Genomic DNA, 18,775 nt, shown 5'->3' with positions numbered 1-18,775 from the left:
GATGGGTCATGGATGGGTCCTCCAGCATTACAATGACTCAAAACATACCACCAAGGCATCAAAGGAATGCCTCAAGAAGAAGCACATTAAGGTTATGGAGTGGCCTAGTCAGTCTCCAGACCTTAATCCTACAGAAAATTTTTGGAGGGAGTGTCCAAGCGACAGCCAAGAAACCTTAAGGATTTAGATCTGTAAGGAAGAGTGGACCAAAATCCCTCCTGAGGTGTGTGCAAACCTGGTCACTACCTACAAGAAACATCGTACCTCTATGCTTGAAAACATGGGTTTCTCCACCAAGTACTAAGTCATGTTTGGGCTCTTTCAGACGGCCGCTCCGCTGCTTTAGTCCGCTGCGGGACTTTTTTTTTTTTTCACGGAGCGGATGACATTTGTGTCATCCGCTCCATGTGCCCGCATATCATCCCATCCGTTTGCAGATGATATGCGGACATAATGTAAGTCTATGGCATTGCGGATGTCAGCGGATGACACCGCTGACATCCGATTTTCCTTCCTTTCCGTTTTTTACACGGATGAGAAAATAGGGTTCTGTTCCGTTCCAAAAAACGGAACAGAACTGAAAGGAGGAAAATCGGATGTCAGCGGATGGTATTCCGCTGACATCCGCAATGCCATAGATTTACATTATGTCCGTAAATCATCCGCAAAAAAATAGGATGATTTGCGGACATACGGAGCGCCCGTGTGAAAGGGCCCTAATGGATTTCTAACAGATTACAATGTATCATGTCATGTTTTGTGTACTTTTTTGAATTCCCCCCCCGGTTCCACCCCCCTGTGTCGAGGCACTTGCAGGGAAGGTATCCTGGAAGACGGATGCCAGCATCAGGCCAGAGAACACAGTGGGAGGACATCAGGGGATTGTAGGGACAAGGTAAGTTTAACTACAGGGTAACCCCGAGTGTGGCTCGGGGTTACAGCTTTTGGTACTGAAAATTAACCCCGAGCCACACTTGGGATTACTGCCAGGGAGGTTAATGTGTTTTTTTCTGGATTTTTGGTTGATATTCTGTATCGATCATTTAAAATACACCTATTATAAACATTATTGACCCTTAATTTTCTTGTAAGTGGGCAAGCTTCCAAAATCCTCAGGGATCAAATAATTATTTTCTCCACTGTATCTATAATAGCTACATAGTAGTTGAAGTTGAATAAAGACAATAGTCCATCTAGTTCAACCTTTGTAGGTGTGAATCATTTCTCATACCCCTGAATGTTTTGATCCTTGAGATGAATGTCCAAGAGTCTTTTAAACTTAGCCATACTCCCTGCAGTTACTACCATTTGTGGCAGAGAATTCCACAGTCTTATAGCCCTTACTGTAAAGAACCCCCTGCGTAACCTGAGGTTAAATCATTTCTCCTCTAAATGCATTGTATGGCCTCGTGTTCTCATGCATTCCTTGTGATTAAATAGTTTTTTTTTCTATGCCCAGATCACCGTTGAGGTATTTGTAAATTGATAGCATGTCCCCTCTCAGGCATCTCTTCTCCAGGGAGAATAAATCAAGCACTTCTAAACGCTCTTCGTAATTAACCACTTAAGCCCCAGCCCTATTTCGGACACTTTTTGTTTACAAATTAAAATCCGTATTTTTTCCTAGAAAACTACTTAGAACCCCCAAAAATTATACATATTATTTTAGCAAAGACTCTGGAGAATCAAATGGCGGTCATTGCAATATTTTTTGTCACGCGGTATTTGCGCAGCTGTCTTTAAAAAGCCATTTTTTTTGGAAAATTTTTGAAAAATCACATTTCACTGCATTTAAAAAATACTAAACAGTAAAGTTAGCCCATTTTTTTTGTAGATTGTGAAAGATGATGTCACGCCTGAGTAAATAGATACCCAACATGTTACGGTTTAAAATTACGCCCCCCGTGGGATGGCGACAACTACGGTCAATAGAAATCTCAATAGGCGACGCTTTAAATTTTTTTTAACGGTTACCAGTTTAGAGTTAGAGTGTAGCTCTTTTTTTTAATTATTGCTCATGCTCTGGCGATCGCGGCGATACCTCACATGTGTGGTTTGAACAGCGTTTTCATTCGCGGCTCGACTTCCGTATACGTTTTTTTGTGTGCGCGAGCTAACGGTGACGGCGGCGGCTAAAATGTTTTTTTTTTTCCTATTTATTTATTTTTTTTACCTTTTATTACAGTTTTTTAAAAAAAAAGAAAATCTGATCACTTTTATTGCTGTCACAAGCAATGTAAACATCCCTTGTGACACCAATATGCAGTGACAGGTACACTTTATGGAGGGATCAAGGGTCTAAAAGACCCTAGACCCCTCCACTACACTTCCATGTATGCAAAACCCTGAAAACGGCGTTTTTGCATACAGCCGTTTTTTAAATTTGCCGCCTTTTGCAGCACACTAACCCGGAAGTGACGTCATGGACGCCGCCTCCGGGTTACGTCATCGGAGACCCGATCGAAGCGGTTTCCGGCTTTGATCGGGACTCCATCCAGCCGGTGGATGTGCCGGCTGGGTGCTCGGGACTCCTGGTGGGATGGGAGCCCACGGTAAAAGTCACGGAAGGCGGCGGGAGGGGGGGACGTCCCCTCCCGCTCACCCGGGCAACGATCGGGCGGCGGTCGTTACCGACGGAAAGCCAACCGTTGGCACTAAACCACGGTACCGGGATACCCCCGCAAAGAGTTGTTGCAGATTTATTAAAAAAGAAAAACTGAAATATCACATGGTCCTAAGTATTCAGACCCTTTGCTGTGACACTCATATATTTAACTCAGGTGCTTTCCATTTCTTCTGATCATCCTTGATATGGTTCTACACCTTCATTTGAGTCCAGCTGTGTTTGATTATACTGATTGGACTTGATTAGGAAAGCCACACACCTGTCTATATAAGACCTTCCAGATCACAATGCATGTCAGAGCAAACGAGAATCATGAGGTCAAAGGAACTGCCTGAAGAGCTCAGAGACAGAATTGTGGCAAGGCACAGATCTGGCCATGGTTACAAAAAGATTTCTGCTGCACTTAAGGTTCCTAAGAGCACAGTGGCCCCCATAATCCTCAAATGGAAGACGTTTGGGACGACCAAACCACGGTACCGGGATACCCCCGCAAAGTTACCCGACGTATATATATATGTCACTTTGCGGTAAGTGGTTAAGGTCCTCTGATCCCCTAATAAGTTTAGTTGCCCTTCTCAGTACTCTCTCCAGATCCAACACATCCCTTCTGAGGACTGGCGACCAGAACTGGACAGAATACTCCAGATGTGGATGGAACAGTGTTTTAAAGTGGCAGGATTATAGTTTTATCTCTGGAATACATCCCCTTCCTTATGCATGCCAATATTCTGCCGGCTTTGGCAGCTGCAGCTTGACATTGCATGCTATTGCTAAGTCTATCTTCTACTAAGACCCCATATCTTTCTCCATTTTTGATACCCCCAGAGGTTCCCCCCCTAGCGTGTATTCTGCTTTTATGTTATTAGTCCCTAAGTGCAATACCTTGCACTTATCCACATTAAACCTCATTTGCCATGTATTTGCCCACTCTTTTATTTTGTTCAGGTCATTCTGTAAGATGTTTGCCTCACGATGTGAAGTTATTGCCCTGCTCAATTTTGTGTCATCTGCAAAAACTGAGATCGAGCTAATGACCCCGTCCTCAATGCTATTTATGAATAAATTGAACAAGATTGGTCCCAGAACTGAGCCTTGGGGGACCCCACTTACCACCCAAGACCAGTTAGAGTATGCGTTATTTATTACCACCCTTTGGACATGCCCTTTTAACCAGTTCCGTATCCAAGAGCAAACCTTTGGTCGATGCCTGTGGACCTTAATTTATAAATCAAGCGTTTGTGGGGAACTGTATCAAACACCTTAGCAAAATCCAGATACACCTCATCCACTGGTCTGCCCCTATCTAGCTCACCTCCTCATAGAATGTTAACAGATTGATTTGACATGAACGCCCCTTTGTAAACCCGTGCTGATTACTGCTGATGATATTATTGTCTTTAGCAAACTCTTGGATATAGTCCCTTATCATCCCTTCCAGAAATTTACATACTATTGACATCAGGCTGACCAACCTATAATTTCCCGGGATATGCCTCTGCCCTTTTTTGAATATCGTTATCACGTTAGCTTTTCTCCAATCACCTGGTACAGTTCCTGTCATAATACTGTCAGCAAAGATCAGGAACAGTGGTCTAGATATTTACTTAGTTCTTTAAGTACTCTCGGATGTACGCCACCCGGGCCTGGTGATTTACTTGAGTTAATTTTATCCAGCCTTTCCCTGATTTCACCCTCTATTAACCATAGCGGCAAGTCTAGTGAAGTATTGCTAACCATACAGTCATGGTCAGAGTACCCCTCCTTTTCCTGTGTAAAGACTGCGGAGAAAAAAGCATTAAGCACGGTTGCCTTTTCCGTGTCCTCTGTAACCATCCTCCCATCATCCTTAATTATGTGTGAAACATGCTCTGACCTAGTTTTTTTGCTATTGATATATTTAAAGAATTTCTAGGAGTTCTTTTTACTATCCTCTGCTATTTGTCTCTCAAAGTTGATTTTAGCCATTTTGATTTCATATTTACATTTCTTATTTGATTCCTTGTATTGCTGGAAAGCCGATAAAGTCCCCTCCAATTTATATTTCTTGAGAGCCATTTTTTTTTTCCCTAATACGTTTTTTTACATTACGGCTAAGCCAGCCAGGTTTGGCTTTGGCTCTTTTAAATTTATTTCCCATTGGAATGCATTGTGAGATGCATTTGTTAAATATGTTCCTAAAGCATTCCCATTTTTCCTCTGTGGTCAGTGTTCCTAGGGTTTGGTCCCAGTTTATTTCCTCTATCATTGAGCACAGTTTGGGAAAGTTTGCCCTTCTGAGGTTCAGGGTTCTTATGTTCCCCTCATGCCATGTGCTATGTTGTGATTTACGCTGAATGTGATCGTCCTGTGATCGCTAGAACCCAGGTTGTCCCGGACTCCTACATCTGAGATTAGGTCTGGGGAAAAAGGAAGAAGACAGAGGGCGCCAGGTCACAATATAGTATGAGAAATATGACAATTTATTGTAGTGACTTACATGTACAAACGATCCAAAATACAGCCAGTAAACCATGAACAACGGTACTCGCAATGGGACACATCCGGGATGATCAGATCCGGGGACCTGCTGAACGATCCTGTGCTGTGTGGCAGTGTCTATGATACAGGTGCCGGTTACTGCTGTAGATGGCGCAGGCTCCCTGGATGGGCAGCCTTGCAGATGTCTGTGTACAGCAGGGTCGATGGAAGCAGTGACCCGGAACAGGAAGTGATGTCAGCGACCTGTCAGTTCCTCCACCTTTTCCCCTCCTCCCCTCTTTCTTTAGAATTTTTTGCCTTACCATTTTATATGTTTATATATGCTTGTGTGTGTTTTTTGCACATATGGTCTATGCATTCACCTTCCACTGTGAGTCAGTGAGCGCTGACTTACTGACTTAGGTCAGTTTTTTGTTTTGAGATTAGGTCTGGGTCATTAGTAATTAATAGATCCAACACTGCATTCATTCTAGTAGGAGAATCCACCAACTGAGACATGTCCGCACAGACCCCCCAATTTTAGACGCCACGGACCTGCTGCCGCTTCTGCCCCCAAGCGACAACAGGTCGCTGTTTAAATAAACAGGTGGTGTTGCCCCTGAGATGTTGCAGGTTGTTACATTACTAGCCTTAGAAATTGTTTTGGCTCTTATTTGTCATCTATGACATAGTATGCACCACTTTGAGACTGGACAATTGGCCTGCAACTTTTTCCATTGCTGCTATCTGCGCTGGATCTTGTAAGGCATCTCTTCAAGTCAAACATGGCACAGAGCTGTTCAACTGGAGCTGCATGCTCTGAATACCTCTTCCTGCCCACCATGCCCCAACCCACTTTTCAGCTGAGAGCAAGATGGAGGATGAAGGCTGTTACCCTGCAGGCTCTGCTCATGCAGTGTCGTCCCTTCATATGCAGAGAGGCATGTGTGCTATCTACTGACAGTTCACATCCCATGGGCCAGGCCCAAACTGTTGGGTTTCTGCAGCAGTTTTGTATACTCAAAACTTATGAATTGGCTTTGTCAATTAGATTCAGACCTTACACAAGTTTCTTTTTCACTTTGAATCTCTAAATTGGTATAGGTGGCAGAGATAGACCTGAAATAGGTCTATCTGCCTTCACGTGGCACACACCACTCGCCATAGTAAAGGCACTGGAAGCTTCAGAAATTCCTTCCAATGTGCCTAAAAAGATTACAGTTGGAGGCTTGCTTTAACGCTGAACTTCAGCTACTTTGTTTTTAGATAAGAGTAGGAAAAAGTTAAGTCCCTTTCATGTAGGCTTTCCAATCAAGTCTGCCTGTCTGTTTTTAAGACGGACCTGATTGGATGGTCCAGGCAGCCCTATGGACAGGCGAGTGTAAACAGACTTGTGTCCACAACAGCTTACCTATGGGTATGTTCTGGTCCCCCCCCCAAAAAAAAACAGAAGACTACTGCTTACTTTTCCATTTCCCCGAACCAGATTTGATTAGAAGTAGCCTAATGTAAGTTGACAAAGGAGTCTGTTTGCACCTGGCTGCCCATAGATCTGGCTCTGCCGGTGTCCGCTCTGCATAATCTGAGCGGGCATGGATGTGACATTCATTCCACTCTGCTCAGTGTAGAAGAGGCCTTGGATTTTTATCAGTTTGCTTTTTTTGCAGTGCTGAGTTAAAGCAGTTGTAAAGTCAGAAGGTTTTTTTTATCTTAATACATTATATGTATTAAGATAAAAAAAAATATTTTGGGTGTAGCAGCCTCCCCAGCCCCCTTATACTTACCTGAGCCCCCTCTCTGTCCAGCGATGTCCAGGAGGACCTCGGGACTCTCCCGCCTGATTGGCTGGGACACAGCCATGGCGCCATTGGCTCCCATAGCTGTCAATCAAAGTCAGTTAGCCAAGAGGGGGTGGGGCCGGACAGCAGCTCCATGTCTGAATGGACACATGGAGCTGCAGCTCGGCTCGGGTGTCCCCATAACAAGCTGCTTGCTGTAGGGGCACTCACCAGGAGGGAGGGGCTAGGAGCAGCAACGAGGGACTCGAGAAGAGGAGGATCCGGGCTGACCTGTGCAAAACCAACTGCACAGAGGAGGTAAGTATAAAATGTTTATTTATTTATTTTTTTTTAATAGGACTTTACAATTACTTTAAGAAAGAAAGATTGTTGCTTTTTTTGTCACACTTCTTGTTCATGTTTTCAGAAGTACCAACTGCTGCTTTACTGTAAGTTCACTACAGATCTTTGTAGTTTACATTGGGTTATGACTATACATTTCTCTAGAGTGATAATGGCCATTAAATGCGCTCCTCATCTGCCATATGCTTTGCATAATATAATGGTTTTATGTTTACTTGTACTATAGGTATGGGTTTACAAATGGCATGTATGGCATGTATCTGAACATTGTATATGAATATTTAAACATGTACATCAATGAGAGCGTTGTTTGTTTATTTTCAGGGGATTAATTACACTTGAAAACCGAGCATATGTCCTGGAGCCACAGGCTAATTCTACAAGCCGCCACCTCTTTTACAAAGCTGAACATATGAATCTGGCTTCTGGATCCTGCAGCCAGAATTCTAACCTCTCAGGCATTTCTCCGAATGACACTTTACAATACTCTGAAGATTATTTACAAAGGGTAAGCAATACACCGTGGGCATGTCACATGCAAATAAACTGTGTTTCTCTACAATTACTTAATGCATATTATGAATACAACAGAAGGTGCCCAGTTCCCTGGATTAAAAGCATTGTCTTTTCTCTTGCTAGTAATAGAGACTGAAGCACAAGAGGAAATGTATGAATTTGATAGACTGATGGAACAATTGACTAATTAGTTTATCACTCATAAGGGTGGCCCTAGACAGGCAGACCTCTCCTGTTTTTAGCAGCTGGAGACAAGTAATCTAGTCATGGTCAATTTAGTCACCACACTTCAAGATCCAGCGGAGACTTTTTTTAAAGTGACTCTGGTACAGAGATATCACAGCACGAGCATCGTAAGGGGATCACTTTGTTCACTGAGGGAAAAATTACATTCCCAAGTAAAGACATTTCCAAAAATGTTGAAAGGACATTCCACCTAAATGTGACATTCACTTGGAGTGGAGTCAATTATAATAAATCACCTTCTGGTTTCTAACCTCTCTAGGAGGTTGCAGTGGTGGCATCTTGCAACAAAGGTTGTTGGTTTGATTTGTTTCCTGTTGGAGCTCTTCCTTTATCTTTTATAACAATCTCTATAGTAGTGGTGGTCATCTTTAAAAGATAGACCTTATGTGCGGCACCCACCACTCCCAGAGGACCTCACAATAGATGCATGTTTTCATGCACTGAAATGCATGAATGTAGGCAGTCCATTAAAAATTAATTAAGGCCATTTCAGGCCTGCTACGTTTTTGTAATGTACAGCCATGTACACTGGTGTCAGTAATAGTAACTCCCAGCATTGTTGTCAGCATTGTTGTCAGTGGATGCAATAAAAACCCTCATCATTCATGTCACTGGCTGCAATAATTATCTCTAGCATTTGTGTCAGTGGCAGCAATAATAAATCCCAGCATCAATGACCGCAGCAATAATAACCCCCTGCACTGGTGTCAGGGGCCACAATAGTAACCCCCTACATTGATGTTAGTTTGTGCAATAAAAAACCTCCATGTGTCTGCTGGCACAATGACACTCAACTTTTGATTTGCTGGATACAATAATAGCATCCAGCATTGTTTTCAGTGTCTGCATAAATAACCCCCAGAAAGGATGTCAGTGCCAGTACTATTACCCCTCCCCCTTTCTACTGCTGGTCAGGGCCAGTGCTAAACCCCCTTCCCCACTCTGCATTGCTGGTCAGTGGCAGTGCTGTTACCACCCTGCCCCCTCCCCCTTCCCTTGGCATTGCTAGTCAGTTGTAGTGCTAATATTTTGTTAATCCACTCCAAACATTGTGTTGTGTGGCAGTGCTGTTAGCCCCCCCCCCCCCCTGCATTGGTGGTCAGTGAATCCTCTCTCTATCTCCCCCATACAGCAACTCTGCTTGTCCAGTACTCTGCTTGTCACACTGCACACATCCCACTGCACGTATTGCAGAGATATACTAAATGCTTTTTTGCCTATGTTATACTTGAGCCTATCCTGGTCATACAGGACAACATAGCAGCTTCACTTAAATAGCCTGCTGCTTCCCCCCACACCCCCTTTCCTGCTGTTTAATACTGAGTTTCCTCTTACAACTACATATTTCCATTTGTCCATTAAAGCAAAGTAAAAAAAATCTGGTACTTGGGGGAACATAAAATCCTCATCCATTCCACCCACAGTGCAGCACTGGGTACCCAAGTAGCCAAACACCAGACCTGCTGTAAGCTTAACCAGATTGAATTGAAAGTGTGCACAGGGCTTTTTTTTCTGCATCGCTCCAGTTAACAGGGCAGTGAGTGAGTGAAGAAAAGTCTAAGATATGGGACATTTAAGGAAACATTCAGGGCAAAGTTACAGTACCTGTCTTATGGCACCCCCAATGCACTACTACTTGCCTGTCCAGTGATCCCCAGATGTTTCATTTCTTTGTTGTAGGCTGCAGCTTGCATAAAATACCATACTTCCAGTTGCTAGGCCAAAGCATGGTCACAAGACGGAGGGAGTGACATCACTGCTTCCTACGGGCTTCAATGCCAGGTATTTTGTTGGTGGCTGCAACAGAGCAAGGAGCAGCAGGGGATTGCTTGGGAGATATCTGTTGGCCATTGGGGGGGGGGGGTCTTTACACAGACACAATCACTTTGCCCTGACTGGGTGTCCTGACAGGGTCTCTTTAAAAAACCGTTCATGGATTTGCCAAAGTACAGGTTTACTTAAGCTCTTGTGTAGGTCCTCAGTATAAACTTTTTTCTGATGTACTGTATATCTTTAACTATAGCTATAATTAAACTAAAAGTCTCAGCATGACCTGTCAGCCACTGAAGACACTCGGATGCAAGCGAAAAGCCACATGATGCCAATTTCTGCAGCTGTTCAACCTTCCGTGGGCTTCTTTCACAGTTTATTTTGCTTAACAACCAGACTGTGTAAGGGTTTTTGATCTTGGCAGTTTTACTGATCAGATGTGACATTTTATTGTGCAAGAGAACAATACTTAAATGCATCTAACAAATAAAATGAGCAGCGCCATAAATCCTTACGCATTCACAGGCTGCGTCTGCAGTGTAGACAACAAGTCTTTTCTAACGGTAAATGAGAAATATTACTGCCAGTTGAGCCGCCGCCTTTACCATCCAAATTAACTCTTATTTCAGGCTCATTTTCACAGTTGCAGGTAACCCCGGTGTCCGTATTAGTCTGTTTTTTCATCTCCTTCAAATTAATTTCTCCTAACTTATCACAAGCAAAATATCACTATTGACTTTGCTGCTGCCTTCCTGTGAAATAATCTTTTGGAAATTTTGTTATAGAACTGTAGTGCAAAAATAAACTAGTTAATAAAGCTAAACTCTGGGCAAAAAAAAGAAACAAATTACTGCAACTCTGTAAACATTAATACATCCTTAACCACTTAAGCCCCGGAGGATTTGGCTGCTAAAAGACCAGGGGGTATTTTGCGATTCGGCACTGCGTGACTTTAACGGACAATTGCGCAGTCGTGCGATGCTGTACCTAAACGAATTTGACGTCCTTTTTTTCCCACAAACAGAGCTTTCTTTTGGTGGTATTTGATCACCTGTGCAATTTTTTGATCACGCGCTATAAACAAAAAAAGAGCGACAATTTTGCAAAAATAACAATATTTTTCACATTTTTTTATGAAATTCCCCCCCAAAAAAAAGTAAAAATCTAAATTTTTTAACATTTTCGGCCAATTTGTTTTATGCTTCATATGTTTGGTAAAAAAAATCGCAAAAAGTGTATTTTGATTGGTTTGCGCAAAAGTTATTGTGTTTACTAACAAAGGGAAAGATTTTTGTAATTTTTGTTGTTTTTTTTTTTAACGCGTAATGGCGGTGATCTGCGATTTTTTATGCGGTACTGCGACATTGGGGCGGACAGATCGGACCCTTGACTGACATTTTTGACACTTTTGGGGTTACCAGTGACATTTCTACAGTAATCAGTGCTATATATATGCACTGTTACTGTAAAAATACACTGGCAGTGAAGGGGTTAACTTTATTTGAGAGGGAGGGGCTGTGTGTGTCCCTAGGGGCGTGATTCTAACTGTGATTGGCTATCTGTTGAGCTGTAGTTACACTGATCAATGGTTCTACATAGTAGAACTGTATGATCAGTGTTTCTACACAGGGAGAACTGACAGGCAGCTTGTTTACACAAGCTGCCTGCCTTTCTCCCTCTCCCCCGACGATCGCCGAGTGACCGGCGGACATCGGGTCCGCCGGTCACACGCGCGGGGGGGTCCGTGACCGTGCGGGAGTGGGAGCGCGCCGGCGGCGGCGCGCGCTCGCTCCCGAGAGCCTCACAGGCTAGTGACGTTAATTAACGTCACTTTGCCTGTGAGGGCTGACTGCCGCAGTAAATCTACTGAAGGCAGTCGGCAAGTGGTTAACCACCTCAATACTGGGCACTTAAACCCCCTTCCTTCCCAGACCAATTTTCAGCTTTTAGCGTTGTTGCATTTTGAATGACAATTGCGCGGTCATGCAACACTGTACCTAAGCCAAATTTGTGTAATTTTTTCCCCACAAATAGAGCTTTCTTTTGGTGGTATTTGATCACCGCCAGGTTTTTTCTTTTTTGGTGCACAAATAAAAAAAGACCGAAAAGTTTGAAAAAAAAAGTTTTTTTGTTTAGGTTAAAAAATTTTGTAAATAGATACGTTTTTTCCTGCACTGATGATGCCGCACTGACAGGCACTGATGAGGAGACACTGATGGAGTGGCACTGATGGGGTGGCACTGATGGGGTGGCACTGATATGCAGCACTGATGGGCACTGATAGGTAGCACTGATAAGCAGCACTGATGAGCACTGATGTGGCACTGATAGATAGCACTGATATGCAGCATTGGTGGGCACTGATAGGCAGCGCTGATGGGCACTGATAGGCAGCACTGATGGGCACTGATCTGCGGCACTGATGGGCACTGATAGGCGGCACTGATGGGCACTTATAGGTGGCACTGATGGGCGACACTGATCAGCACTGATGGTGGGCACTGATAGGCAGCACTGGTGGGCAATAATGGGCACTGGTGGGCGGCACTGATAGATGGCAATAACGGGCACTGGTGGGCAGCACTGACAGATGGTATTGGTGGGCAGCACTAATAGGGGGGCACCACTGGCAGGCTCTCTGAGCCCTGTTTGCCATCCCTGGTGGCTCTAGTGGCACCCCCTCCCCCCAGGGCTGCACTGGTAATCAATCATCTGATTACCAGCACAGACCCCCCCTGTGATCAGTGAGTAATTAGAAATACTCACTGATCACCCCGGCTGCAGTATCGATCCTCTGCTCTTCTCCTCACTGACAGGATCTGTCAGGAGGAGAAGAGATTGAAGCCGTTACAACGGCTGTATTGACATTACATGACGGCTGTGATTGGACACAGCCGTCATGTGATCAGGAGGGCCAATCACAGGGCCCTCCTGCCGAGGCTTGTTGCTCTGTGTCCTAGGGACACAGGCACATCGAGATCGCGCAGCTGCGCGTGCCCGCGGCGGCGCGATCTCCCTCCTTCTGAAGGACGTTCCGGAACGTCCGATCAGAAGGAGGAAGCTCCCGCCGGGCCGTATATTTACAATGGCCCGGGTGGGAGGTGGTTAAAGAGGTTGTAACCTCAGAAAAAAAACCCTGAAAACCAAAGGCATAATGAGCTAGTATGCATTGCATACTAGCTCATTATGAAATACTTACCTTTAGAAAGAAGCCCCCACATTGCCACCCACTCACCAGTGACACGGCTGACATGTTCAGCCGTCTTCCGGGTTTGCGTCCTCCGGCCATCTGATTGACCAGAGCCGCGATGTCACTCCCGCGCATGCACGCAGGAGCCGCCATTCATGGCACAGGGCCCTGAAGGAATGGTACGGGTGGCCGTTCCTTCAGAGCGCATGCGCCAGTGATGTCACTGGCTGCATGCAAAGTAAATATCTCCTAAACTGTGCATGTTTAGGAGATATTTACACTACCTATAGGTAAGCCTTATCATAGGCTTACCTATAGGTACAAGTTACAGAGGAAGCTTTACTTCCTCTTCAAATATTGTTTTTTTCTTTAAAGAAGTTGTAAAAGCAGAAGGTTTTTTTATCTTAAAGCATTCTATGTATTAAAATAAAAAGCTTTTGGTGTGCAGCAACCTCCCTCAGCCCCCCTGATACTTACCTGAGGTCCCTCTAGCTTCCGCAATGTAGGAATGTCTCTACCGTCCGGGACTCCCCTTCTTATTAGCTGAGACAGCAGCGTGGTGCCATTGGCTCCTGCTGCTGTCAATCAAAGTGAGGCAGCCAATGAGAATAGAAAGGGGACAGGGCCAGGCCACAGCTCTGTGTCTGAATGGACACAGGGAGCTGTGACCCGGCTCGAGTGCCCCCATAGCCAGCTACAGTACTTGCTGTGGGGGCATCCTACAGGAGGGAGGGGCCAGGAAAGCCAAAGTGGAACCCGAGAAGAGGAGGATCGGGGCTGCTCTGTGCAAATCCACTGCAACATTGGAGGCAAGTATAACATGTTTGTAAAATCTTGTTTTTTTTTTGTTTTTTTTTTAATTAAAAATAACAATCACTTTAAATGTAAGCAGTGTAAGTACCTAAATTTGACTTGGTATCGGGCTCTTTCAGTCCCTGATTGTTAGAGCTCAGAGCGAGGAGGAGGAGGAAGCAGCACAAATAGCCAATCAAGTGTGCTGCTGTGCAGGGAGTGGGTCTAAGTTTTTATTTTTTTTAATCTGCACAAGAAATGGTACTTTATATTTAATCTATTTTATTGTTTTTTGATATAAGATATACAAGCTGAACATATCTATTACAACAGAATTATAGATAGAAAAAACATATAAAAGACATATGTTGCCAACAAGGCAATATAGGACAAATCATCAGAATGTACTCAGAGGTAGTAATAAAGGTTATCAACATCATGAACATCATAAACACCACTGTTACATCCAAATCCATTACAACCAGACACAGGGAATATGGTGTTTGATCCAAAAAAAGGGGATCTATGTAGACCCACATTCGCTCTCTAGATCCATAGGATCAAGCTTAACCATGTGGAATGCAACATCAGTAAGTATCGCACAGTGGATATGAGTAGAAAGGGGGTAGAATTTTTCAACAAGGAGGAGGGAGAGGAGGAGGGGGAAAAGGGAGAACTGGTGGGGAAAAAGGGGAGGGGGGGACTCAACGCTACCTCAATCACTTAATAATCAAGTTATAGGACAGGTATTCTGTGTATCAGTGTAGTGAGAACTCATCAATTGAAATAGGAAACAAATTCTGAAGATTATCTGATAGACCACACAGTCCACGCAACCTTGTAGGTCTCTGTCTTGTCAATTTCCTAGGAGATCATTTGCTCCAAGTGACATAGGCAGTCCATCTCGCAAGCCCATTCAAGTAGAAGGAGTTGCCCAGTTTCCACCAGTTTCTAGCTATAACTGTTCATGCTGCAGTTAAGAGGTGGCGTTGCGGGCTCCTTTTTGTTCTACTTGTACGAACCAGGCATAATGGATAATCCTATGACAGTGGGAATGTAAGGATTCAGATCTCCCACTAGTTTGTGGTACAATAGGAGGATTTTACCCCAAAAGGGCGTGATAAGGCACCACCCCAGAACATCCCCCAGATATGGATCATAGTTTTTGGGGCTGTCTGACACCTCCAGCAGGTATCAGGAATCGAAGCATCAAAGTATCGAAGCACTGTTTGGCAGTGATACTACCTGTATAAGATTTTATAGTTTCGCTCCTGTGCCCTAGTTGATACAGAAACTTTGTGTGTAAAAAAGAATAGCTTGAGGGAACAGTACTTTAAGACTCCATTCACACTACCGCAACTTGTCAGGCGACTGGTCAGCCTGACAAGTCGCGGTCCATTGTGTGCTACGGGAACCGTTCTAATAGGAGCGACTCAAGTAGCTCCGACTTAGACAAAGGTTCCTGTACTACTTCGGGGCGACATCGGAGCGACTTGCATAGACATTGATTATATGAAGTCCGTGCAAGTCGCGCTGAAGTCGCGGTGCAGGCGACTTAACAGGTCCCCCCCGAAGTCGTGCCGCGTTAGTGTGAACCGGCACTAAGTGTAAAGTGTTCATTCTGTTGCTGGTCAATCTCCAAAGTTCTCTGCCCACCCCCCATATCCCCACAGTCGTAATCTTCTGGTGCTGCAGGGGGTAATATGATCAGCTAGGTCTGTCTCATGCATGAGTGCTGATTTTGCCCTCCCTTTCTGTCCCTTTTCTCCAATCATAAACTGTGGTTTAACTTCAACCAATGAAAAGCACTCTATGATTGGAGGAGGCAGAACTTTCATTCATCAGCCTCTGTTCCATTCATAGATTTTAATTAATAGAAGCTTTAACCCTCCTCTTATGTTAGCTTTCTGTTACTATCCATGATGTTAACGGGTCGGTTTTGACCCGTGTCTTAAATCAGCCATAAAATACCCTCTGAACAATTATTTATCATCCAATTTGTTTCTTACCTCTTGGTTACCTTGTTAGGCTTCTTTATCCTTGAAAAGATTGATTTTAATATTTTTGGTGTGACCCCTTAGACCTTTCTTTTGATAGCATACCTCTCATTTTCAAATTTAAAAAATGGTAAAATAAAGTCAGCAACTCTGAAATGTATTGGTCCTATATTTCTTCACTTTATTTAGAGAACCAGACAAGCAGGCAAAGAGATAGGCCCTTCCCTAACTACAGCTCACAGGGTTGAGAGGTGATTGGCTGTCACTGTTACTAAGCAGAGAGAGTGTTTATGATTTCAGTTTTGGCACTTATTAGTGTCCTAAAATCCTATATTATAACTGGGTCAGAATTGACCCTAACACCATAAACGTCTTAATTTTCACCACAGAGTTTTATAATTTAGTGAAAAGGATTCTTTTTCTATTACATTGTTTAAATAGAGGTTCCTGACAAAGTAAAAAAATCTTGATGCAATAAACAAATTTATGTGATACTTATAGACATTCAAAACCTGAAAACGGGTCGGTTCTGACCCTAACATAAGAGGAGGGTTAAAATGGCTTCTAATCTGATGGAGTTGGCTATGATGAAGAGGCGTTGCCTCGAAATGCGTTAACCAGTAATAGAGGTTGGTCTTGTGCGTACAATATATTTATTTTAACCAGTAAATTACATTTTTTGAGGATTTACCACTGTGCCAAGGTGCTCCTATTTCATTTACAGTTGTTATCTGTGTTTTTATCTAAAATTCCTATATCCCAGACTAGGGTGAGGGGAGGCCAGCAGTGTGAGCCATGAGTGTACAGAGTTCTCATTCTGGAAACACTGTGAACATGATTTCCTAATGGGAAAGCACAGGCATGACTCATTAGTGTGTTGCTCTTCCTTTACTGTCCAATCATCAGTCAGGGGTGTGTCCCTGACCAAACTTTACTCTGCTAGACTCCAGTGGAGGTCCAGCTGCTTTCACGGCATTCATATTTAAAATTATTTATATACAGTAGCCCCTAGTATCCCATTTTTTTTGTTTGTTTGTAAAAGACATTTCAGTGCTGCATGCTGGTGGTGAGGAAAAGAAGCAGACCAAGAAGGATGAGAAAGTGAGGAAGGTAAGAGGAACACCTTAGACCAGGGGTCTTCAAACTATGGTCCTCCAGTTGTTCAGGAACTACAATTCCCATCATGCCTAGTCATGTCTGTGAATGTCAGAATTTTACAATGCCTCATGGGATGTGTAGTTCCGCAACAGCTGGAGGGCCGTAATTTGAGGATCCCTGCCTTCGACTGTGGTTCCTTTGTATTCAGCTGGCAACATTTTATTATACCTAGAACAGTTGTAATTAAGGGTTCCACAATTACTATGTTCTGCAAAACTCCTCTATTTTAATTATTCTTGTTTAAAAACGTTTATTGAAAAGGTTTTTTTAAATACAACAATAGTGAAGTAATAGTTGGCATTAGTATTTTACAATGCATTAAACATATGTATATCTATTATAACAGAATAATATTTTACCAAAATAGGATTTACCTATGGAACATTTTTTTTTTTTTTTAAATAAAGGTATCAGAAAGAAATTTATATGTCAAAAGAATAGTACAGATGGAACATATCTCAAAGAACATGAAAGATATTACCAGACCAAAGTGAGTCAATAATAGGAAATTCAAGTTTTTGTCTCCCAATCAAGGAGAGAAGCATTGAAAGAGGTCATTCCAGTAAATTCAAGTACAGATAATTGATACATATTTGTGGGTTAGTATTTGGATCAAACCAGATAAGTGATTGAAGTATGCCTTATAAGGCTAAGGAACTTTCTCTATCGCTCATTGACAGACGTAGTCTTCTTGATTCTCAAGAGCTGGGTTATGTTGTCTCCGCAGGAGTAGGACTAGGCAGAAAGACAAAACGTTCTGGCTCCACCTTAGGGGCAGTCCCTGAGGGTATATCCTCCCTCTCTCTGCTACAGGGAATCAGTTTTTTTCTGTCTAGGGGACAGGGCGCAAGAAAGCGACCCCCGCCTAACCCCTTATTATCTGAAACCTCGGACTCAGACTCTGAGCCTATTTCTGCAGTTGCAGGTACTTCATCTGGGATTGGTGTCTCGGGTCCTGTCTCTTCAGACAGTGAGGAGGATGTTTCGGCATCCGCCATAGCCCGGGAGGAAGCGTTGGTAAACGCACTCATTGTATCTGTTCAAGAAACATTAAGATTACAGGGTATTCCATCAGAAATAGCTGAAACTGAAATCCCTTTTGGGACTAAAAAACGCATCAAAGTGGCGAAGGTTTTTCCATTGCCCAAATGTTTTGGCAATCCAATCGAAGAAGAATGGCGTCTGCCAAAACGCACTTTTACTATTTCTAAACGCATTGACAGGCGTTATCCGTTTGAGGAAACCCTTATTAAGAAATGGACAGAACCACCTGTGGTGGATTCACCAATTGCTAGATTGAATAAAGCCACGGTTATTCCTTTAGAAGACGCTCCGTCTTTTAAAGATCCAGTGGATCGCAAGATAGAAGCTATGTCTCGCACCATGTTTTCCTTGATTGGATCAGCTTTCAGACCTATAATAGCTATTGGTCTGGTTTCGCAGGCTGTAACTGAATGGACCAAGTGGTTACGCCGGGACTTAGAAGAGGTCCCTCAGGCGGTATCAGATTTGTTGGAACAAATGATACAGGGGTTACAGTTTGTGTGTGATGCGGCGTTAGACGCCACTCCATTATTGGCGCGAGCATCAGTCTCAGCAGTGGTTCTCAGGCGTACACTGTGGCTAAAAGGTTGGTTAGCCGACCAAGGTTCCAAAAAAGCATTGGCTAATATCCCCTTTTCAGGAGAGCGTCTATTTGGAGCCAACTTAGATGAGATCATTAAAGATCTCACGGGTGGAAAGAGCACCTTTTTACCGCAAAATTTTAAAGGTAGAGGAACTCGTCAAAGACGAGGGCCTTCTTTTTCTGCTCACAAGAGGTTTTTTCGTCCCGCGGGTGAAAAAACTAAGTCCTCCAAAGCTCCTGCAGGAGGCGTCAGGG

General features: G+C 43.6%; 1 protein-coding gene across 1 annotated transcript in view; it reads left to right on the top strand.

Moving 5' to 3' along the window:
- ADAM12 (ADAM metallopeptidase domain 12) overlaps positions 1 to 18,775 on the top strand; it is a 1,097,024-nt gene that overhangs the window by 619,969 nt on the left and 458,280 nt on the right. The window contains exon 6 of the mRNA XM_082269366.1: positions 7,549 to 7,732. Within this exon, the coding sequence (XP_082125492.1) occupies positions 7,549 to 7,732 (184 nt within the window). The remainder of the gene's footprint in view (positions 1 to 7,548; positions 7,733 to 18,775) is intronic.

The sequence above is a fragment of the Pelophylax lessonae genome (genome assembly GCF_965119305.1).
Source record: "Pelophylax lessonae genome assembly, chromosome: 9".
Classification (NCBI taxonomy): Eukaryota; Metazoa; Chordata; class Amphibia; order Anura; family Ranidae; genus Pelophylax; species Pelophylax lessonae.
This window is presented reverse-complemented; position numbering and strand designations above follow the sequence as displayed.